Source organism: Sylvia atricapilla, chromosome 1 (assembly GCF_009819655.1).
Source record: "Sylvia atricapilla isolate bSylAtr1 chromosome 1, bSylAtr1.pri, whole genome shotgun sequence".
In the NCBI taxonomy this organism is placed as follows: Eukaryota; Metazoa; Chordata; class Aves; order Passeriformes; family Sylviidae; genus Sylvia; species Sylvia atricapilla.
The window spans coordinates 67501950-67527979 of NC_089140.1; the positions used below are offsets into that span (position 1 = coordinate 67501950).

Consider the following 26030-nt stretch of genomic DNA (forward strand, 5'->3'; position numbering starts at 1 on the left):
ATCAGATCATGCTCAGGTTTATAATTTTTGCACATTGCCCAATAAACAACACTTTACGTATCGTACACCACACCACTATTCTTTCTTCATCAGAATAGAAAGCTCTCCAATAATATTTCAATTGTATTCTTGGGGAAAAAGAAAGAAGAGAAAAAGAAACCATCTCCACTGCAATGAATTAGATTGTTAAGAATTATATATTTCTAGATAGAACGCTGTTTCAGTGAAAACATTTCTGGAACACTGTTTCCAGTTATTCAAATCCTATTTTTCCTATTATTAAATATGTAGACTAGAAAAAAATATTCAGGACCAACATTTCTTGAGGGGTATATTCATTAACAAGTATTTCAATGATCAATCACACCCAAGGTTGCAGGAATTTCACTCTGCAGGAATATTCATGTTATAATTTTGTGGCAGATAAAATGACTGAATTTCTACTCAAGTAAAAAAAAAAAAAGTGACAAAAAAAACAGTTAAGAAAAAGTAGTTTCTTAATATAGTATCATATACTATAAACTCTGATTGTATTCCTAAACAGGCCTATGTGAAAAAAACAGCAAACAAACGAGGCTGGGCAAGCCTGCAATATTTCCATTTCACGGTTACCAAAGAAGCAGCTGCAGGCTGGATTCAGCAGCACACGGCTCTCAGGACACCTGCAGAGGCAGGTATGTGTTCACAGTGGAACAAGCAGCGGCTGCACAGGGTGGGAAAGGGCAGTGCAGGCAGCACGAGCCCCTTGCATCACGGAGAAAAGCAGTGCTCTAGGATTACCTTAGTTTTCCCTCAGGCATCCAAAGGCATCAGGCTTCTCTGCCAAGCTCCTGTCACCCGTTGGCAAGCACATTAAGAATGGTCTACATCTCAGTATTATTAGAATAAGCTAGTTTTAGTTATAGAACTGTGAATTTGGCAGTATTGCTACAAGCATACACAAATTATACATATCAATTACTATTTGGAAAACAAACTGGCTTATATTTACCACTGATCAATGATGCAGCAGAGCACTTAATGACATCCAGGCATTTGCAGAACATGCAAGCTATGCCAACAAAACATATAAACTTAAGAGCCTTGGACATCAACCTAGAGCTCTTTAGCTGATTCCTCTGGACTCTGATGGGTCTACTGTGCATGCACCACACATAACTACTGGCTGCAACAGATGAATCCTTCAATGCAGCTTTTGGATGAGATGAAGAATGGAACAATTCCCTAGAAAATGACATTCATTTACAGAAGGTTGGCACTATTAAAAGAAAAAACGACAGTGAAAATTGTACTTTGGAAGTAGCTGTAACAACTCACATCCAATGAGTCCTTCAAGAATTGATTTGATAGAGGTTTTGGTAAAGTGATCTCACCAGAAGAGAGTTTTGACAGAAATAGAATTGAGTTGTGCAGATCATTAACCAAACAAGTAGTTTCATTTCAGATTATGTTTCACTTTGCCAGCTTTCAATAATGTTGTCTTTCCAGTTTTTCTTATTTTCCTAGGGAATTTTATGGTTGTTTTCAAATTCAACACTGTCCATCTACATTTTTCACAAATTAAAGATATTGCTATACGATAAACCACTTGATCTTTACCCCGGTGCAGCACAACACTGCTGCTGTAACATGCTTACGTGCACGAACCTTGTCTATGCAGATGAAGTTTCCTTGCAGGAAACACAAGACCAAACAACTTACCCAAAGCGTCTTTCACATCAGCTAGAGAATTCATACCTCATGGCAGGAGAAGAGGCGCACTCCCTCCATCTGATGGAAGACTGGGTAGTGGGTGTTATCAATCGTGTCCCGGCGGTAGACATCTCCCACCGCCAGAAAGGCGTCCAGGCCAGAGTGTATCAAGTCCCACTGATGAGCTGATGTATGTGCTCGTAGCATGTGGTCACGATTCAAGTAATAGTTATCCTCTTTCCTTCTGCTGGCATGGTTTTGTGGAATAAGCAAACTATCAAAATTCTGCTGGACCGTAACCACCGGCGAAAGACCGTCATACACAGAAAAGAGCGGAGTCCCACGGCGCCCTAGATAATGTTTGTAGAAGTGCTCCTTCACCTGCTCCTTGATTAGCCACAAAGGGTGATGTTTTCTGTTGTGCAAGTTCTTCCCCACCTTGGAAAGAATCTTCTCTGTGACATTGCTGTAGTCATCTTGAGGATAAGATTTACCAAGCAGTTCTACAGTATTTGAGCAGGGTGCACTGGCAGCGAAATCTGAAGGTACAGACTTGGATGAAGAATGCCTTGAATGGGTGGGAATTCCTCTTACCTTTACTTTTGGTGATAAAGCTGTTTTAGGATATTTAGCTACTCTCATGAATTTCCAGAGCATTGCCATTGTAAACTATTTTATGATCTAGAGAAAAAAAAGAAAAATATTTGAGTTAGGAACTGCAATATTGCTGCAGGAATCGCTATTATCTTAGGGATAGACAAATCCAACTGTCTGCTTGATTGGTATGACAAAGTTCCCGTTATAAACCAGTCTTTTGACTTCAGAGGACAGAAAATACCCTTGTGGTCAAATTCCAGCTAGGATATTTTATTCAGTTATCAGGCTTCTGCATGACTGCACCAGTACTAATGACTCTAGACCTAGCCTGAACCCCATTCCAGATGATGCTCTTTAAAGATGAACAAACAGCAGGCTTTCTGTGGAACAATATTTTTCATCCAATTAAAACATATGGGAATAACCAAATAATACTTAAGAGAAACTCAGAAACTTAACAGCGCCCTTCAGCAGTCAGAACTCGCTTATAATAAGCAATTAACTTATTGCTGTATCATCTCCCCCATTAGCAGAAGCTGCAGAACATGTTCCACATCTACCTGATGCATGTGGCACGCACTATGCAATCATCACTAATTCTTATTTAATGCCAGACAAAACCAGTTTAACCTTTCAAACTACTGAACCACTGTGAAAAAACAGATGGCCAGACAAGTCATATATTTATATATAAACAGCTTATTAAATTCACATATGAGTATTGCACAAGATTTACAATAAAGACTCCATATAGTCAGAACCAATGTTAGGATTTTGCAGTGAGCACAAAACCCCCTTTTCCATATGTTTCCCAGGATGGCTGTTTTCACAGCTTCCACTGCCACACAGGGGAGGCAGGTTTGTCAGATACCAGGAAGGCAAAGTGATGAGATTCTTCAAGTTGTCTGAAACTGAAGAACTCATTTCCCATCAAAGGGCCATCTTTACACATCCTCCCTGTTCACAGACAGGCTTTGTGCTTCATGTGTACACAGCTGCATTCTCTGTAGAGTTCAAAGGTAATTCCAGAACCAAAGAGTTTTGAGAGTGATGAACCTTTCAGTCACTCCATATGCATAAGCCCATTCTGAGATAAAAAATCACTTGAAACTCTATAGCTGGGCTTCCGAAATACTAGCAAAGGCTCCAGTAAAATAATTAAGCATTAAAATTTGCTTATTATGGAATGGGAAAACAGAGGCATTAGAAGTAAAGTGACTAAGGAAAGGCGTCTGCTACAAACAAACTGGCTTATATTTTTCTATGAACCAAGAAATACAGGGCCACAGGCTTTCTGAGTGAAAGAATTTTCTGTGAAAGTCATCTTAAAGACCTAAGGGATAAAAGGACATAAACAATAATAAATTCACCGCAGTCTTCAAGGGATATCTTTCAGTCTTTAGTATTACAGTATCTGGCTAGCTTTCCACAGGAACATAAGGAAAACAGGTGTAAGTAACAAAATACACAAGGTGAGACTATTTTTCATACTCTCACAAAATACGTAGGAAAAAAGAACAGACATACTAAAATAGAGAGTCCCAGAAAAAACAAATCTGTAAAAGGTAAAATCTGTAAAAAGGAGTATGGTCACATTTGGCTTTCTTTCTTCTGGCTTATATCTAGAAGCTTTCCTCAAGTAACTGTATCTCAATCGATCAAAAAAAAAGGCTAGCTGGATAGACAGAAATTAAACCTGGTGGGGAAGAGTCAGATTACTGAATATTTGATTTAATCCTTTTTCTGGTAGAATATCTTTAGAAATAAAGAACAGCAAAAAATTTTATCTAGTGCTGAAACTTTCAGAATGACTGCCTTTGGCAGGGGGGCAGTTTACAAAACTATTTCATCAAATTAGCTCTTGATCATTACTGAGAATGTTCTTCAATAAATGAATCCACTCACACACCAGAAACCACTCTGATAGAGGCTAAGCAAGGGATAGTCTTACATTTTTAAGAGAGACTCAATTTTCCTGAAACATACGTTCTCCTTCATGGAAAAGTGAGTTCTCATTTTCAAACAGCTGCTTGAAATACCCAGTCCTAGTCAGATAATGAATTCAGCTTTCCTTAAGTAAATATCACCATCTGCCCATACATTTATTTTTCTAAAAACTTCAATTCAAAACTTACACATAACCATAATGTACAAAAAAACTCTCATAACTTTATTGTGATTCTCTTGATGTTTGCTGCTTTCTTAAATATCATTCCTCTGAGAATCAGACAACCAACCATATGAGATTAACTTTCACATAAACAGTTTTGATGATTATAAATTTATGGAAAAAGAGATAAGAACATGCACCACAAGTATTGGGGAGGCACTCTAGTTTGTTTGTTTAAGACTCATTATTTTTAAGGGAGACTCCACTAACATATCTTCAAGGGCTTACCTGATCATATTTCAGTATTTGTAATGAGGAACCCTGCTATCAGTTTCTGTTAGTTCAGAAACACTCTTTTTTCTGAGCAAGTGATACATATTCCTCACAAACTTGTAAGGAGAAAAACCAACAGATGAACTTGTATCAGAGTTTCCATCCTAACAGTATGCCTCTGCCTTAAATAGTTGCATGGCATTACTACCTGCATTATTATTCCAATCCAAAGTAAAATCTGAGCAGTAGATAATGTGAGCAGTAAAAAAAGTTGTAGGTTTTTGATGAGTTATCCAATGTCTAATGCTACAAACAGCAAGCACTAAATGTGCCCCTAACATGGTATCACACAGAGCTCCAGAAACTCTGGTCTTTCACCAGCAACACTCTGCTGCTTCCCTCTCCCACCACAGAGTCATGTATTCCTCTTTCAGAATCATGACAGAAAAATGGTATTGGACTCAGTTCAACTCAACTGGAGACAAGTTACATTTGGGCAGAGACACCACAGAGAAGAAAGTAAAATATGTTTACACTCTGCAGACTGTACACAAAATATTCAAATCAAAGTAATGTTTACCAAGGCAGAGAGCAACACTGGAAAATAAAGACATTTCTTTACCTTTCTTTTAACAATAAATACCTGGTGTTAAGAATACACTAATTACTTAGATTCACTTATAATAAACAGACATTTATGCATTTATGTCTATTTATTTCTGTCTACATTTATTTAAATGTCTGGAAAAGCAGTTTAAATGCATCATTTTCTTCTTCTATTTCCACCATGCTTTTCATTTGGCAGGGAAACAAAACTGCTTCCTGTGCACACTGACAAAACCTGAATCCCTCAGCAAGGCCTGCCAGCCAGCTAACAAGAGCAGCAAGCCAAACAGCAGCTGCAGGTCCCGTAGCTGAAAACAAATACATAAACGAGAAATAGACATTAAACAACCACCACTGGTATCTACAATCCAAAGATGGAAAAGCCCTCCACCAGCGAGTCCTGTGTTCTGGGCTCGACAGTGGCTCTGGCTCGCAGCTGGGAGCCAACACAGGGCTTTGGATGCAGATGCGGGACTTTGGAAGCAGGCTGTTCTGCTGGCAGCTCTACGTGGGCTTTCTCAAAGCTCTGCACATGGACATGCAAGCACCAGGCCCAACACCTCCTATTACACATGTCCTCAGCCAGACTCCACCACTGACACATTCCCGAGCACCTCAGCAGCTCTCCTGAAGCTCAGGATGCTGTACCTCAATCTCCAGACTGAGATGTCTACTAAAACTCTAGTCTTGGATAGGATTGGGTTTATGTTGTGCCAATACGCTTGGAACTGTGTGCTTGCACCTAGGCATGAGCTTTTGAGCAGCTCCAAGGCAGACCAGAGGGCAGGAGGTGGCATCCACCCACCCAGGGGTGAAGGCGTAAGAACAACCCTGTCCACGCTGTGCACAGACCAGCCACCAATACAAACACACTCGCCAACATCAGTCCTGTACCCCGTGACATTTCTACAGCAGTTTCAATTGATGGGCAAGGCTCTTTCCTCCCCCATGGAAACCCAGCCATTCCTCATGCAGCAGCCCAGCAGACATTCCACATGCTGAAGTACACCACAGTCAGGAGCCCGACAACACGGAAACAGCAGACAGAATACATCAGACAAAAAATACCATGGTTTTGGAGGACATGCAAAAGGCAGTTTGATTTGATAAGGGATCATACTGCTGTACTGTTAAGGAATGTCCTTTCATGTCTAAATCCAGGTTTCCATGTCATAGTGCAGCGAGGATTAAGACAGCATTATCACAGCTGCAGTGGTATTTGTCACAATTCTCCACTACCCGGCTGAGGTTTAGGAAAGAATCGTAGACTCAGTGAAATTCCTCCTTACACCTGCTTTGGAAAAGGAGAAAAGAGCTGTAGTTTAGCAGCTCACAATGAAAAAAAAATCAAAACAGTGCTGTGCGCTGTTTTTGTTTTATTCACTCACCTCTCCTGCAAAAGTGGAAGAGGGAGAATGCTCCTGTTTGAGCAAGCTACTGCCCAAACAGGCCACTTTTGGGGCCATTTGCTCGGTATTTGCATCTGTGAGCCAAGGGCACCCTCGCTCCTGTTGGACGCTTTTCTCTCTGCCCTGTGCTTTTTACAGCTTATGGATGCAGAAACACAGATGGGCTACTGCATACATATACCCAAGTACATGATGGGTTTGAAACCAAAATTCTACAAAAATGAGAGTCTGTCTCCTATCCAAGAATAGCTAATTAATGCAAGACTCTGAAGTGCCATGGAAAATGTTAGAAAAGTTGGGCTGCCACCATTTTGTGATGTGACAGCTTTTATCTACCGTATGTGTGGGGAGGGGAGTTCAACCAACATAGCATATGTTAAAACAAAAATTATAAACATATGTTAGGCTGCTAAAATTGGACATTTACCAGTCTGCTTAGCAATTTAGCTAAGCATTGAATTTTAGTTTTGAAAACTATGTAGGCATACAGCAGCAAATATCATTGTATTGCCATGACCGTATCTGCATTGCATAGGATATAACATAAATTATTTTGCATGCAAAACTAATAACAAGCTTGGATTTTTTGATGCTCATTTAAAAATGATGATACATTGCTGCACACCAGAACAGACTTCTACTGAGCATGCTGAATTTATGTAATACACACAGACTTCTGAAATAGCCTTACAGATAACTTCGAATGGATCCATTTTAGAACCTGACCCTCCAAGGGCAGAATATTATCCGACATCCCTGATGATGGCTAAACACCATTAAAGTACTTCATGAACTACAAAGCACTGGCAAAATAATATAGCTTTCAAGTATTTGGCTCTTAATTTTTTCATATCCTTGGAGTTCATCTAGTTAATAATCTGTCAGTAAGTTCCAGAAACACACAGAATAACTTTTTATTATTATTTTGTTACTTTGTTATTTTTCTTGACTGAAGCAAAAATATGTCATAAGCTGGCTAGCTGTCTGCTCTGTAGTGGTGATACATTAATCATGATGCCACCTTAGGCAGCATTCCAAGGCTTGCAAGATTGAGAGAGAAAACTAAAAAATCTTTTCTGGGATAAGGGATGATCCTGCTCTCTCTTAGTGCTACATGTAAGAGCTTCTTAAATATGAAAGGTACTAACAACTATGCTCCTTTTCCACTAATGCAGAAGATGCTGATTGTCTGAACAAAGGCCAGCATCTCATGGCCTGTCTTACACACATGAACACCTGGAGGCAAGCACAGAAAATATAGTCCACACTGCTGAGGCACACCTTCAACCACCTGCACCACTCCTTCAGGACTGCAAGATGGGCCAAGATAACCACAGTGAACAGCAGGTCTTTGGAGAAGGGAACATACCTCTGGGCAAGCACCCATTTCAAAATGTCTTGCATCATCCCTTGAGTCCACTCACCGTTCAGCAGCTGCAGGCTGGATATTGCAAAGGATGACAAAATGCCATCCCACTGCAACAACTTTCAGTTCCCCATGCGGGCCTCTAAGGGCTGCTGCAGGCTCTGGTTTCCCTGCTAAACAGTGTCATTTCAGCATTGTTCAGGTTTATCCATAAGTTTCCCACTTACTAAAAGGATAATTCTTCCAGACATATGATTCAAAGCAAGTAAAACGTTTCATTTCAGTAGCCAAAACACTTGCAAACTCTGTAGCTGTGCTGCCAACTGGTATGAGACCATTTCAAAGACTGATATAATCAGATTTCAAGACAAGTTGCAGTGAATTTGTTTTAAGTAATTCAGAAGTAGAGTATCCATGCGCTGGAATTTGTGATCAGCAAGCTAATCAGGTACATCAAATTGCTGAATTATTAAGACAGTATATAATTTTTCAAAAGATAAATGCATAATGAAAGATCACAGTATAAGTGACATTAGAAGTTAAAGATGAAAGGCAAACAAATTCAGACTTCTAGATGGGTGGAAAGGCACCAAACTCTCTCACATGCAAAATTCAGAAGTATAAGCCTGAAAAGCCTGACCATAATATTTTCATTTGGACTTAAAAGAACAGACAAATAAAAACAAAATAAGCAAATTCAGAGGAAAGAAAGAATTATTGGGAAAAGAAATTATATATGCATGACAGAAGATTAAACTAAGAAAAATCCCCTCTGCTCAGAAACAATATCTGTTTTTTCTTTCATTTATACATTAATTCTATTAAAAATGGATGGCTGTGAGCTGATGTCCTGGCAATATTCATGTGTTCTTCCTTACCCCCACAATGAGACAAAACAGCTAATAGTCAATTCCATATTTTAAGGGAAAAATCCTCATTATACAAACATATTTTGAATACACTGCATCACAAATTACATACTGTGAAAAGGCAATGCAGAAATTATTCCTAAATATTCTCAAATGTGTCTACTGCTTTTAAAATATCCATTTTTCAAGGAATGCAATCTGAAAAAAACACTACCTTTGGCTGCTGAGGGAATATTCTTTTTCCAATGCCTTGAAAATGGTGCCAAATAGCTTTCTGCATTTGTAAATAACTGTCAGATGAAAGGGACAGAAAAACTTAAATACCTATAAAACTCTCACTGTGCTAAGATATGAACTATCTTTTCTGCCTTCTTTTTTCTTTCAATATCTGCAACTCGTTATCTGTATTTTTTACAGAAACATACACCAACAAAAATCTTACTCCTATAGAGTTTTAAGTGAGTAAAAATAATTTTTTTCAGAAATTAAATATTAGCAGTATTTATGTGTAGTGGGAGACGTTCCTAGTTCTCATCCATTAGCTACATCATTTGGGCATAATAAAACTTTAGAGACCTCATCCTGCCGTAGCAGGAAGAGGGAGTAATCTTTTTTTTAAAAAAAAACTTACTAAATACCAAGAATGGGACACAGGCAGACTTGGTAACAGTGCAAAAGACAGCAGGGGAAACCAAATTATTTAGATGGGACATATCAGAGGGGGCAGCTAACACAAATCACTAAGTTCATCCACAAATGAGAAAGTCTTCAGCTTTATCTGCTGTATCCCCATAGATTCTAATTCCATTCTTCAGGAGCACTGGGGAAATCTATGACCACAGACCTCTCTTTATTACAAAACGACAAACATAATTAGTATTTTAGGCATAGGAGTTATGCCATGGTTGTAATATGTATGTAATCAACAATATTTAAATCGAACAAGCCTGTCTTAGGATGTTTCAACCCTAAATAGCAGCAGGAATATTGTAAGACTTGTGTCATATCAATTTTTTGTCACATCAAGCTTTAAAGAGATCAGTTTCCCAAATTTGCTATCATCTTAAGCCAAAATACCACCACAGATCTGCACCTTAGAGCTAGCTGTGATATGAACCTGGTCTCAGCCCAAGCTCTAACGCAGCTGTGGTATCATTCCTTGGTCTGTCTGTGTTGTAGGAATAATGAAAGTGTGAACAGACAGAGCCTTTATCAGGACTATGTATATTTCAACAGCCAATCAAAAAAAGAAAGAGACAAATATCTCTACAGATTTCCCTTCAGAATCAATAAGTCTCACAGACTTTAGGATGGATAAAGAAGAGAATATGTGGATGTTTGCAGCAGAGACTCCACTGCAGTACAACACCTCCCAGCTGGAAAATGTGTGGTCACGTGTGTACAAATAAGTCACCCCTAGTTTGAACTGCACCATCTTCATTTATCTGTCACGGGCTCTAACAAAGCATTTAAGGAAAAGATTAGAAGGCTTCTAAGGAAGGAACTACATTTCCCTGCCTGGGGCATACCACTTGTCTGAGGTTGGTAGGAACAGGCCTGAAATATTAATGAGTAAGCCATTTGCCAAGAAAATTATTCAAGAAAATTTGGCAGCCATACAAAGGGGTTAGCAGTAAGATACCAAGCTAGGGCAGTGCACACTAAGCACTTGAAAGAGAAAACAGGAAGGAAAAAAAATTTAAAATCATTCTCATTTGCCTGTCTACATTCATAAGCTTTGGAAGAAAACAGAAAATTAATGAGTGAGTAAAACATCACACTCAGCAATAGCAGGTACTCACTTCTAAAAAGGACTATGAGCTGCTCTAGGTCTAGAATTCATGTTTTCAAGTATTGATTCCTTCAAGACATTCCTTCTAGTGACATTCTTTGCAAATCAACTTGCTTACCAGGTAGCATGTGAACTAAAAGGTGTTGTCATGACAGAAGCCACTTAATTATTGAAAATTCACATAAGTAAATGGGAAAAAAAAAACAATTCCCACAAGAGAAAGACATACAAAACCAAAAAAGCACACTCATCCTGAGGTTTCCTCACAAATCATAGCAAACAAAAGCAAAGACAAAATTATAACTGCTCCATCAAATCAGATGTTAAAATCTATACTCCCTAAACAGACTGGAACCCTAAATCACTTCTAGGAGTTTCCAAGTATCATTTCGCCATAAGAGGAACTGGTAAAAGAAAAATATTTAAAATGCTTCTGTCAGACTCCACGTTTTATATTTATTTTTAAATTTTATGTAATTATAATGTAAATATGTTTTAGGGCCAGATATACTATAATTTTATATAGCACTCTTTATATAATAAATTTGAAGGCTTAGTTTTTAAGTAGGCAGTTGCTAGTTTTTACTAGTGTAAGCAGAACTGAAAAGCATCCAAAGCATCACAGTATATTAAAAAGTAACCCAAAATTTGTACTAAATAAGATTATGTAAAAAAAAAGTAAATTAATTCATTCTTTTGATTTACTAAGACATAGCCAACACCTTGCCAAATGTTAAATATGTCCAACAATGTGATCCATAGGTTTAATCACTGTTGACACCACAACTGGACTCACTGACATACCCAGAACAGCATGATGCAGCAGCATTTAGACTTCCATTAAGCAGCACTCTGCTTTTCCTAAGCATATCTCTACATAGGATCTCAAAGTGCTCTTCAGCCATTAACCAGTTAAGCTTTACAATATGCCCATGGGAAAAGTATTGCATTATTTATACCCATTAGTGCAGCAGCTCCCCAAGTCAAAAGCACTGTATTTCAACATCTTGGCTTTCACCCTTTTTTCCCAAACTGTTTTGACTATATTGCCATTTTTCTCCGTGTTCTGAATTTTTTTGTTGTTTGCAATATCATTTTATCAACAGTTTAACAAGTATAACTGCTACTGTGAACAGAATCAAAATGTTTTGAAAGCTGCTTGCCAGAACTGCCCATTAGGAACCTCACTGAACAGTTCAGAAATACTGAGATATTCCCATTGAAACAGTCTTCTTCTTGAATGCACAGATTTTTAAGGCTCAAACCTACATTCCTTGAGCAAGAATTACAGAGCCATTGCTCTGCTTGTATTGTGGCTCAATAACTTCAGTGTTATTGTAATTACAATTATGTACTTAGTATGATCAGGAGAGATCAACTGTAGAGGCAGAAGACATTTAGGGAAGATGGGAAGGCATATAAATGAAGTTTTATTGAGAGAAACAGGGAAACACAAAACTGGGTGGACTGACCATTGCCGCTGTAGCTGTTCCATGGAAGGGTTGGCCTAAAACCCAGCATGGCATTCACAAATTGTCATCTTCTAGACAGGATTGCACCTCGGGTCACCATGTTTACCAAAACCAAGGGCAGCATTTACTGGCAGCATTTACTTCAATGAGGAAATTATATCACAGAAGCACAGAATTGTTAAGGTTGGCAGCCTGTTTCAGTGCTCTGCCACCCAAAATGTAAAGAAGTTCTTCCTCATGTTCAGATGGAACTTCTTGCATTTTGTTTTATGGCCACTGCTCCTCATCCTGTCACTGGGAACCACTGAAAAGAGTCTGGCACCATCCTCTTGGCACCTGCCTTTGACATATTTACATGCATTGATGAGATCCCACTCTCAGTGTTCTCCAGGCCAAACAGGTCCAGCTCCTGGAGTCTCTCCTCATAAGAGACGCTCCAGACCCCAAATGATTTTTGTGGTCCATTCGACCTCCTCCAGGAGCTCCTTGTCTTTCCTGTACTGAGGAGCCCAGAAACAGACACAACACTCCAGATGTGGCCTCACCAGGGCTGAGCAGAAGGGCAGGATCACCTCCCTCAACCTGCTGGCCACATCCTTCCCAATGCACCCCAGGATGCCATTGGCTCTCCTGGCTGTAAGGGCACTGTTGGCTGGATCTTGGTCAACCTGTCATCTACCAAACTGTTTGCTGGTGACCTCTTCTGGGGAAGTCTCACATTGTACCTAACCCTGCTGCTGCTCTTGCCTCAGATTTTGCAGTGAATAGTGTCAGCTTCCCAGTCTGGCCAGGGAAAAGAGTACTGCACAGGGGGGGTTGTCTCTCCCATATCAGCTATGAGACCTAACAGAGTCATCTGAAATTCAAACACAACACGTAATAAGATCCAAGGCAAGCAATTAAGAGTCTTTTAGTCATATTTACCAGTGAAAGCCTGGTCAAAAGCCACAGCACATCATCAGCCTTACAATTTGGCTCTGCAGGGGCCAAAACGCTTGGTGCCAGCCTGGCATAGCAGCCAGCATTTGCTGAAGAGTTTTGCAGAACTGACTCAGCAGAACTCACACAAAGCCCACAACAACTTCAGAGTAAAGGAAAGAGAAAGCAAATCTCACAAATGTCATGAAACAGCAAGAGGATGTCCACCACACCATGCATTGTTACCACTATAGCAGCCCTTGAATTCAGGAAGACTAAAGACAAAATAGGAATATACAGGACATGAAAGGAAAATTGTCATGGCTAGTGCTGCCAGCACAGGCAATCAGAAAGAAATGTGAGGTCAGTAGTGACAGATACCACATATTAGCACTAAATAATCCTACATTAAAATCTTTATGATGACCAGTGGGCAGAGAAAAAGCAAATCCACGGTGTAATTTAAAAGCATTATAACATGCTTAGAAACCAAATTATTATTGAACAGACGAGTAGGTCTCAAAGCGCAGTAAGGCAGGAAACAGTGACTTGCTGAATCAACTACACAGGACCTGAGAAGGCCACAATGAATTCACCTTATGGTAAAAAGGTACAGCCACAACCCCTCTCCCTCACGTACATAAAAACCAAAGCTGCAAGTAAGGAAAATCAGGTCTCACTTAACAAAGAAAAACATAACCAGCATCTACACAACACCCAACTGAGATAGCCACAGATTTATGATGTGAGACAATATTTTTTCACTACGAAACTTTCATATTACATTCCTGGGATTCCAGGGAACACTGCCTGGCACTATTAAATAAAAATGATGGTTCTGAATTGTTTTATTCTCTGTACCTGCTAGTTCAAAGGTACAATTTTGCAAGTATAGGCTAAATAAAAATATTAACTTCATTTTCATGCTACTACTCTACATATATTCAAAGAATTAAAAAAACTTACAGAAAATTTATCCAGCTTACAATATGATATAACAAAATCTGACCCAGCATAGCACATCATCTCATTTTCTATGCAACACTAAAATACGAATATTGGACACTCCTTTTGAGGCTGAGTTGAGAAAATCATATCCATCACATCTGATGAACCTGATTTATCTACAGATCTACTGAATGCCCAAATGTGAACTTGCAATTTATTCAAAACCATGTAAGCAAAACTGCAATGATTTCTATGCGTAGTTGCACAAACATCTAACTTCAGTACTTCTAAATTAAATTTGCATGTGGTGATTTCATATTTGTAATTACAACTAAACATTTCCAGTTGTTTACATGTTCCTACCTCAGTGGCTAAGGATGAAGAGTCTCAGGATGAAGGTTTTTTAATTATGAAAGTAAAAGCTACTATCCTGGACCTTTCTAGCATTTAATTTTCTGCCATTCCAATGCATTCATTGGCATCTGGGCTAGAAACTCTCCTTTTCCACTTTTTCTCTCTGTCATCTGCTGGGAGACAGAGTAGAATAATTAGATTGACCCAAGGAGTTCTGATTGCTTTCAGTGTGTGCTTCACTTCTTGACAGCACAGAGAGGAGTCATGATAAATAAGGATCAATAGACTGGATAGGAATGTTGAGATTTTCTTCAAAGCTGAAAAGCAATGCCACAAAAAAAAAAAAATGAACTTTTTTTAAGGCAAGTTATTTGGGAAAAAAAAGTAGAGTGAGTTTACTGTGTAGCAAAGTTTACCAAAGAGCTGTGAAGACTAGAATTTAAACAAAATGAAACTCAAGTCAGTCTTTTCAGTTCTCATTTACTTCTTACTAGAAACACAGCTCAAAGGAAAGGAAAGCAATCAAGGCATGATGTTAACATTTCAACATCAGTTAAAGAAGAATTACATGCAGAGTTGGGGTCTTCAATCACAGACTGTTGCAAAATCTTACATAAAATCCACCATTACAATCAGCACCTCTGTTCATTATTACTGTAGAGGATCAATGCTATGTACAGGCAAGCAGAAAAAAAAAAAAGAGAAAAAATTATATAACATCTTGCTTTCAGGATGATGCTATTTAATTAGGGCAGAAGTAGAGGAAAGGTAGTTTCCTGCATTATCATTGCTGTGATAGGCCTGTTGTGGGCATTCAGTCTTCTTTAGCACAACATGAATTTAAGATAAAGTAAGTGTAACACACTCAATGACACTATTTTGCCTTAAAGTCTTAAATCCAGCTTCTTCTCACCGCCGAGTAGCAAACTAGGGAAAGCTCTCCTAATGTCTCTTTTATCGTTTCAAATTACTTCTCTGCTATTATGATTAATTGTTTCTCCAGAAAAAGAAGAGGTAAATTTCAGCAGTCTTTTAACCTAATGTGCTTTTTGTTGCATTTTTTACAAATTTATGTAGATTTCAAAATAAGTAATAGAAATACATCCTTTGGTATGTCCAATGATGACATATATTTCACACTTAAGGCTGAAATTCACCACTTTGCAGAAGGGTGGCACCCACCTCATTGTCAGGTTAGGTCTTATAAAGATAACTACAAAACCATGTGAAGTTCTGATGCCTGAATCCTGCACTAGATCTATCTCACATGGCAGGAATTTGCAGCTTAAGGCCTGAACTCAAATCTGTTTACTGAGAACTTTAGAACACAGCCTTTTGACATACCAGGTACACTCAAAAATATCTTGTGTAAATAAAATTATATCTCCATAAGAATGTCCCGCATTGAACCATTCAAATAATTACCACGTTCATCTCTACCCTAATGATATCTACACTTTATTCAGTTTCAGTTCCATGTGCATCAAATTTACTGCAGTCAGTACAACTGTCATGCTAACTTCTGTTATTTCAGTCAAAAATCACAAGTTTATTATTAGCACTCTGTGGGCAATTAGTATAAATATCAGCAGACTTGGATTTATCTTAATTAGTGTTTGTTTCAGTTCCATGGGCAAACAAGAAATGATCAGTAAAACACTACAGTAAGAATACTGATGATTATATCTAGCTGCAGTCATGCTGCTGCATTCAGCCCTCTCTCTGAAAAAAAAAAAAAAAAAGGCAATTTTACAGTGAATTCTATGTATTTTTCAGTATGTCACATAATGCCTTCATGACATACAAGTTAGCCCATGACATACTTCTTCCTATAGTACAAATGACAAAAAATACACAGCAGTGAAGAAGTAATCTAAAACAAAAGACTATTCTTCAGTATTTGAAAGGATGCTTTCATATTTGTCCCTTCTATAGCAACTGATCTGCACTGTTATAAGCATCCAGTCATTACAGAAGTGTAGCAGAAGCCTGAAAATTAAAGCTACCAAAAACAGTCACAGAATACCCTTATCTGACTATCCAGCTATTGGCAAATATGTAGCTACTGATGTGCAAACACGCACCTCCAAGTTTTTTTCTTTTCATGCTATGAGATCATTTAGCAAAACTCAATTTCTATTTTGCACTTACAAATAACTACTCATACTTGTTCCTTATGCATCATCAGATGACTAAAAATTTCAGCTTTTATTCTATCCCACTGAGAAACAGTGGGGAAAAGGTAGCACAGGCCAGAAACCACAAGATTCCTAATTTCCCTTTTATGCTTTCCAGCTTATATTACTGAAGAAAAGGCAGCTGACTACCTCCCATGAGCTTTCTCATAAGCAGGTGTTTTCTACAAGAAACTACCAGTGAATGAAGGCAAAATTTGCTGATTTTATGACCCCTAAAAAATTGTTACTAGCCCTCTGTCAAACACAAGACGGTTTGCTAAGTGGGTTTTTGCAAGGATCTGGACTTGGTCCAGTTTCAGGGAGCATTTCCATTAGCAACCTATAGAACCTAACAGAGGACACGCTTAAATCTGCTGATCATCAAGAGCCAACACTGCAGGTATGCTGGATAACAGGGCTGGAACCCAAAACCATTCTGCCAAACTAGAGAAGTGGTCAGAAAAACAACAGAACAATCTTTCAGGGGCAAGTGCAACTTTCTGTACTTTGTCAAATCCAGCTGCACACCAACAGCAGAGTAAATGAACTGCTAGACAGCACCTAGGGGAATCAAGGCTTCTAATGGACCATTAGCTTAATAAAAATTCAAAACGGGATTTTAAATAAACAAGGGCCATCATATGGCTATATAAACAGGAATACATACCACATAAAATAAGAAGCATTCCTGTCCTGTTTAGCAGGAAGGAAAAAATAAGTAAAATTTCTGGCATAACCTTTATAAAAAAAATACAAAACAATCTGACGTGCCCAAAGACAGTGGCTGAAATTACAAGTCTCAAAGAAGGAATTATGAAGAAAGACAGAATATACTTGGACTATAAAGCTAGGGAGGAAACAAATTAAAGGCACTTCCACCATCATCATCAGATGTGAAAGCAGCAGCACACTCTTTGAAATAATCTTGTCTCCATCACACCCTGGCAAGGACATTTAGCAATTCACCTACCAAAACCAAAGTTAAAAAAAATTTGTGTAAGTTATAAGGAGAAGTCTTTCTACAAATACAGTGACATGTTGCAAGAGAGGGCTTGTGCAGATCCTGTTGTAGTTTTGTTATTTCATGCAGACTTCTGAACAGCTGTGCTAAAAAGAAACAGGTGTAAAATTCAACCTGCTTTGGGGGCCAGACTAGTCAGTATCTCAAGGTCTTTCCAGTCTTATTGTGGTTTGTTATAATTTCTGTGATCATTATAACAGTTTTTTTTAATGAAGCACATATTAAGAGCTCATTCCTTAGAGATCTATCCAAATCTTTCAGTAGCAGTTTTAATGGTGCTTGTGGCTTTATGCCAGTTATATTGTTGAAAGCTTAGCAGGTGATGTATTTGCTTATAGACACTGTCATATTTTATCCATCGCAGCATCTATTTAGTAAGTGCTTTAACATACTAGAGTATGGCAGGTGCTATATAAAACACAGCATTATTTTCCATATTTTATTCCCCTCTTTGGCATTCCTACTCTCAGATTAACTGGCAAAAGTACAAATATTCACAGCAATTTCAAAAAAGAAAGTTTGAGTGCTCACTGACAGCCACAGTTAGCTGTGTACTATCAGTAAACAAAACATGACACAACACTGTTCCTTCCCTATTACAACAAAATTTCTCAGCAGTTTTTTGTACAGATGGAAAGATGATGGAAGACATACTGCAGGGGCCATTCAGACACCACTTCCTAATTGTGTGTTGGAATGACACTACCTAGTTTACTTGAAATGGTAGCATTATGGTGGTATTTCAGTTAATCCCTTTGTCTTTTTCCATGGTAGAGGATAGGCAGGAAAATCCATATGGATTAGGCTTTTCCATACATAATTTCATGCTACTCTTGTAGGATTTCTAGGTGTGCTAGGTAAAAAACTTCCACTGAAATTAATGGATTACACCAGGAACATCTATGGAAATCAGACTGAGCTGACAAGATACTATTTTCACCCTATTCTTCAAACTGCAGTCATATATATTGTGATGTTTCAATTTCTTTTTTTAGTTTTCCTTCATACAGAAGTCATAATCTCCATTACTTGGGTTCTTGAAAAACTTCTACTAATTTCTCTTCAGTCTTGTTTTAGAGAATAAGGGGACTGAAACTGAATACAATACTCAAGAGTCAATAGTTCAACTGATATTACTGAAACATAAAATAACTTTGGGAAGGTAATCTTCTCCTATCCCAATGCTTTTCTTTATTTACATTTCATTTTGGCTGCACTTCCCACTACAGTGAGATTCAACATTAAGCACAACATAAACCTGTATGATGCTTGAGAATTTACTGCTTAAAGGACTTGAAAATAAAATATTTTTCCTTTCTTAAAGGAACAAGGTTTTTAATTTGTAATTTGTTATTCCAACACCTCTAAGCAGATTCACTTAGAAGTGCAAGGAACATATTTGAATTTTATTCACAACACTTTCAGTTTTGTCCATCACTATGAGATATGAACAGCAATGTCTCCTAAATAATTACAGCTGATGTTCACACCCAAGCAATTCAGAAATGATGCTTCACTGTCAATACTATTTTATTTCAGGACAAAAAGAAAGATAATACATGTGAACACTGGCTGAAGCAAAGAAAAAAAGAAGCTGTTTTTCCTTTATCTATCCTGTGACATTAGGCAAAACCTGTTTTTTAATAATGTGTCACTTGAGTAGCAGCTGTCTCCTATTGAAAAATGCTCAAAATCATGTAAGATCTCAGATACATGGTATAGGCCAATGTATTTCATATTTTTATGTGTTTCAAATACCTATAAAGTCATCTGAAGACAAATTTCAGGAACAACTGAAAAATCTAAAAATGCAATTCCTAAGCTGGAATCCTTCTCACTGCACTGCATATCACAGTACTCCTCCCAGTGAGGAGGACATTCCAGGGTGCACTTCTATATAATCACAGAATCTACTACACTAGGAACAAAATTACTAAAAAAGCATCTTATGAATAACAGTAGAGAAGGTCAAGGCAAGAAAAAGAATAGGATAATAGGCCCTCTTATAAAGCAGCTTGGAATCAACTTCCCTGTTTTTTCAGTAAGGAAACCAAGTACAAAAAAAAATTTTTTAACACACCAAGCATGAAAAATCCCACAAAACTATTCAATGCTTTTTGCAGGACAGAGAGCTCCACAACACACTTAATGATAAAATACATAAGTTAGCACAGATAACCTTTCCTTGAATGAAGCCAGGTGAGTGGAAGCTAACAATGCAATCAACAGCATCAAAAGCACTTCCAATATGCTCTCCAACATGTTTTTGTTTCTTCTTCTGGTAGACTTACCACTGATCTTTCCATCAGAAACACAAACAGAGCATGAAGGGTATCCATTGCAAACATATCCAGAAGATAAAACAATCCCTTTCTCTCCTCCAGTCTATCAGTTCTGTGAAGTAGAATAGTCCTTTTTTAAATTGCATATACCAGTGATAGAAAAGCAGTCACTTGGCAAGCAGATTATTTCTTGACTGTTAAAGCAAACTCCTCAGGAATATCTTGGGTTGCTTTATTTATAACCACAAAAGTTAAGGCTTTCATCTTCCAGAATTATTCAAACTTTTGGAGCAGGACAAGCAACATAACATTATAATGATGTTTACAAGGTTTTAAATCATGACTCTGTTTTTAAAATCCTGTATTTTTCATATGGGAAAAGTTGGATTATCAGCTTTCATCCACTGCAGAGCACATGTTTTTTATTTCCTGTAAAGTTTCCTATAAACTGTAAAGTTTCAAGGCACTAAATCTTAGGTGTACTTTGTTTAGTTACTGAATTTTACTAGAAGTAATTCTTACAGGCTTTTTATAGGTGTATTAAAATATCTTCCTTTCTTGACTATATACAGCAATGAAATAACTAAAGAGTAGACTTACAGATGCAGAAAATGGAAACTACCTACAATAAAAATGTAAAACCCTCTGAACTGTTAGTAAATAAACTTTTCTGTAGAACATTTTTGGTGTACTGTATATCAAACTCAATGGTGAGTGTATAGCATAAAATTTTACTGATACAATCTTAAGATTACTACTTATGACTCACAAGCAGCAACAGTTGCCATACAAACTAGAAGTGACAGTGCCGTACACTAGAAGTGTACAGAAGTGATGGTAAAACTTTCAGACTTTATGACATAAGCCATCACCATTCTGCTGACTAAAATCTTAATTACATATGTAATGCTGGGGGCACTTGTTCACAGGTCACACAGGGTGTCAAATCTCCCTGAATTTCCATTTGATAATCAACCATTCCCTTCTTCCCATGCCAAGTCTGTCTTGGCATCAGCTTAGACTCTGCTTGTTTTTCATTCTTTCCATTAAAATCATCAACTCTCTCAGCTCTGCTCAGCATGTCAATGCACAAGGCTACCACCACAGGATGAAAATGAAGCTAATTTTATACTCAAGAAAAATGAAGCTCTGAGCAATACAATTGTTAACCCTTCTGAAATCCCAAAGAACTTAAGACTCACCCTAAAGTCTTGCCGAATCAATCTTTGGACTGTATTTTAATTACTGGAGTTTCAATTAGACTCATGCTTGATTCTGCTGGAACACAAGCTCAAAGAAAACCCTGAAGCTGGCCAAGTGCTGTCTGATCCACCAGACCTCATTATGCCCTTTTCTGGAGCTGTAGACAAGTGCATAACCCAGGAAAAAGTAAGTAAGAACTCATATCCTTATATTCCATGGTGCACAAAACTTAAACCATATTTCTCTGCAAATGAGTTTCTTTCATGTCAATAGCAAAAGATAAGGGAGAAGGAACAATCCACAGATTTTAACCTAAAATAATTTTTTTCTTACTGTTTTAAATATAACTGAAATAATTTCCTCAGCACATTAAAATGACACCAACTTGCAAAATAATTGTCCCTGCTTGAAGCCCTCAAGAGAGGGCTCAAGAGAGTTTGCAGAAAATGGGAAAGGCTTTTTTCACCTGTGAATATGAGTCCATGACTACAGCAATTTAAACTGAAAAAGACTTTAAACAGATCTGCTGCATTTCACTTTTCAGTGGTGGACTCCATTGAACAATGGATACTCCCAGATGAAACTTGTTGCTTTATGGAATGATTCTACTATTGCAGAGAGAGCGTCTCTTTAGAAAGTAAAAATCATCTTTCTACAATTTTTTGCCTTAAATGATGTATAGATTCTTTTAGGTTTTTTGGTCTCTGCCTGGTGAATTCATGTAAAAATTACGTAACGATTCAACAGTTCAAAGTTTTATGCAAAACCCTCTTTTGCCAATTCCTTAAGTAAATTTTAGTACAATAAGGACAAGAATCTGGATGGAAAGAAAGGAAGGGGATCTGCCTTCATTTCACAAAACTGTCATAGACACCTTCTCTCCCTCTTGCATTTTCTCATTTATTTGTGTGAATGAACTGCACAGAGCAGCCACATTGATTTTAGCAGCACTACTGCCACTGAAGAAGTCTAGCCCCTCAAAGACATACTGACAGATGATGAAGCAGCATTAGCATTACAGAATAATAACAACTTACATTAAAAGCTGAGGAACTACTTCTTCAATAAAAATGTTCATTTCCTTTTTCATGCACTTGTTGAAAAGTGCCAGAGCAGAGCTTAGAACAGTCTTTTACCATCTGAATAGCATCTGTTCATTTAATCAGCTCAGTTTTTCCTGCATGTCATATTTGGCTGCACCAGTACCATCAGTATTGAACACATTTGTAGAAAATGTATCTGTTTAAAAGCATATCAGCTAATGGCTTAATAAAAGTAGCCACCAAAGCCAAAGGCCTTCTGTTTGTAAAGGAACCTAAACAATCAGGTTCTACATAAAGCTGTAAGCCATGTGTTCAGAAATTTCTAAGAATCACTTCCCAAATTATGTCCTCATTCCCTTCAGAATCTCCATCATTCAAATGCATGAAGGCATGAATGTGTGTATAGGAACACACAAGTGGCAGAGTCATTCAGAAGCCATCTCAAAAGAGTAACCATGTTACTGGTTTGCAGAATAACAAATTATGATTGTTCTGTCAAAAAAAAAATCTTTAACAAAAAGCAAGAGTTAAAAAGAATTACAGGCTTCACAGGTTTGGGTAAAGGATGTGCCTTCAGACAGAAGTGGAAAGCTTAGAAACTGCAAAATCATCTTGCCTTCTCTAGCAACTAATCCTGCACTGGCTGTTTCATTTCATTGAGAATAAAAGTATTAAATATCAAAGGTGCAAAACATTTTTTTTTCCTTTTAACAGTGAAGTTGAAATGTTCAGAGTACACATTAACATTTTCAAACCACAGCAAGCTACTTCAAAGCAGATGAGAAATTCTGCCAAGGTAAAAAAAATATTCCACATGCACATGTGTAACAGCTTTGCCCATAGCTGGGAGATGCTGCAGGTAAAACCATCACTGCAAGAGGAAAAAAAAAAAGGGAAACTCTGTGATTTAAGGTATCCCTCATGAATTAGCAATATACCTGCTTAAGCAAACAATATTGGATATCGCTATTAAATTTATTAAAAGGTTACAGGGCTTCCCTAACAAACCTCAAATATCACAGATTTCACCTCTTCAAATAATTTAATTTTAATTGCACATTATATTCATGAAAATAAAGAAATCAGACTTTTTTGGTTAGCAACGCAAGTAAGTTTGCAGATAGCTCTTAAAAACTATTTTACTATGTAAGCTGTCAGCACTTCCATCAACTATTACATATTATATTAACCTTTCAGACACTGCACATTCTGAGGTAGATTTACAGAGCCATGCATTTACACTTAACTCCACTACTCTTTATTTACCCCTAAGCATCTTAGGCCTCATTCATCATCAGAATAAGGCAGTAAAACAGCACTGAAAGCAATCATGTTGCAATAGTCATAGCAACCAATTACTTCAGTCATTACTGATTTCTCCAGACAGCTGGATCATGTTGAGGTTCCAATGCATGCAGTGTGTCCCAGGAAACAGATCTACTGCACTGGTCAGAATTTCAGAGGGCATGAAGTCTGAAGCAGCCTGTGATTTCTCCTAATGTAATTACAAGAGATGATCCTGCAGCCTCTTTCCTGCCATCTGTCCAGGTACATTGGGGGATAAGCATCTCAGACATGAAAAGAGAGATCTGCTGGGCCAGGCATCAGAGACCCAAACAATGGAAAGAAAACCCAAACAATGTCTCCTTACTTGCAAACAGCAGACAAGATGGAACTTTAAAAAAAAAAATCCTGTCTGGATCTGCCCAAGGAATCCACCCTTCACTTAGAGCAAATTGTTATTACTGGAATGGAAGAAGCCCAAATCAAATTCTGCGTTGAAACCTGAAATGTTCTCTAAGCTCTGCACATATATACACAGTCCTTATCTCACAGAATCCACAAAAAAGGAGCAATGCCAATATAATCCCTACAAAGTTTCTTCGGTTTTTTGTTTGTTTTAGTTTGGTTTTTTGGTTTTGTTTGTTTGGTTGGTTGGTTTGGTTTTGTTCTTTTTTTTGGGGGGGGGTTGTCAAAATAAAAAAGATCTAAAAAAAAATTATATACTCAATACTTAAATCCATCAACAAAACAGAGCTGTATAAAGAACAAAGCTGGGGGATGCTAATTTCCCACGTAGTAAGATAAGCACCTGCTTATATCTGGAAATCTGTGACTATTTTAATAAACCATAGATCAAAATTACTCTAAAAAATGGAAGATAATATAAACACCTTTTTGCCGCTTCATATTTTATGCCTAACTTCTCCAGAAGAAAAATCGTATTTGTCTTGTAAGACTGAAACCTCCTGCACCTTTCCTGCTCAAGATGATTTCCATTAATTATAAAAACTAGAAGAACACAATATCTAGAAAAATTCTGCTTCATTCAATAAAAATACTGACTTTGTTTAGCCTATGCACTAGTTTTCCAAGTGAATTATGGTTTTGGGGGAAAGTGTATACTGTTTGGCTTCTGTATTTCTAATTGAAGTCAAATTTCCATCAAAATGTCCCAAATTAAAATTAATTATTACCTGGTAAGCAGGAAATACATCAATCATTATCCGATAAAATTAGAATGTGTAAATATTAAGAAACCAGTTATATTTGTGTTAGACTGTATAATTTCTTACAAGTGAAAAAAAAAATGCTTACTTTAGCATAAAGCATTAACATTACTTACCAAGCAATTGATTTCACTTTTTTCCAGCAGGTGAAAACCAAGCATTTGCATGGAAAACAACACATTATGCACAAAAGCTTCTCTATTCCTTTAAAGAATTAATTTTTAATTACGATTTAAATCAATTCAGCTTGACTGATGTCCTGGTTTGCACACAACAGTCTTCAAGCTCTCCCTCCCATGACCAGAAAGAAGGTTGCTAAGTTTCATACTGATGGGTAGTAGGGAGCTGCTAGCTCACATAAATGATTTCTGGCATGCATCAAAGGAAGGCCTTTGCAAGGGTCCTCCCTAAGAATCTTCAAGTGATTCTCTCAGGAAAATTGATTACTCTCTAAAGATGGTAGTCTGGAATAGAGTTCCCAGTCTCAATTAACCTGGGCTGGTTTCAGCTAATGAAGTGGAAGTGAGGAAAAAAATTAACAAGATAGAGTACACTACTTTTAGCATATGGCCCTATTTATATTTAGAGCTGCTTCAAGCCCTAAAATGAAGATCTGATCAACATATAGTAAAGTTAAAATCGGCAAAAAATATTATTTTATTTGCAGTGTCTAAATTAACTAGCTTTACAAAAATAACAAGCAAGGCACATCATAAAAAGGAAACTGCACTCTAAAGGTCTTCCCTAAGTAAGTTTAGCTGAAAACAGAGATGGGAGAAAACATGTCAGTCCTGTTTTCAGGGTCAAGAAGGACCTACAAGCTGGGAGAACCACAAGCCAGTCAGGCTCACCTCAATCTCTGAGAGTGTCCAAGCAACTAATCTTGGAAATAACTTCCTACATGTGTGAAGGTGAATAGGAGCCTTCAGCCTGAATTTATGAAGGCAAAATCATGTCTGGTGCACCTGTTTGCCTTCCATAAAGAGATTTTTGTTTTGGCAGATGAGAGGACATGATGGTTCTGACTTCAGTAAGGCTTTTGACAGTGTCTCCCAGGACATATTCACAAAAAAAATCTGACAAAGTACAGACCAGGTAAGTGGGCAGTGAGTGGTGGACAGTGAGGTGGACTGAACTGTCAGCCTTGGGAGATTGTCATCAGCTGCAAACAGCCCATCTAGAGGCTGGTCAGCAGCAGTGTGTCCCGGGGTCATATGGGGTCCAATACTATTTTAACATCTCCATTCGTGACCAAGTAGAAATTTACAGATAAAACAAAACTGAGAAGCGTTGTTGATAAACCAGATGAACTTGGTGCCATTCAGAGGGACCACTACAGACTGCAAAAATGGGCCAACAGGAACATCAGCAAGTTCAACAAAGACAAC

General features: G+C 37.7%; 1 protein-coding gene across 3 annotated transcripts in view; it reads right to left on the reverse strand.

Annotated features, from left to right (window-relative positions):
- The window catches only part of FARS2 (phenylalanyl-tRNA synthetase 2, mitochondrial), a 228812-nt gene that overhangs the window by 173066 nt on the left and 29716 nt on the right, over positions 1-26030 (reverse strand). For all 3 annotated transcript variants that reach the window (XM_066325126.1, XM_066325116.1, XM_066325135.1), the window contains one exon: positions 1738-2373. In XM_066325126.1, coding sequence (XP_066181223.1) covers positions 1738-2355 — 618 coding nt within the window. In that variant the 5' untranslated portion in view covers positions 2356-2373. The remainder of the gene's footprint in view (positions 1-1737; positions 2374-26030) is intronic.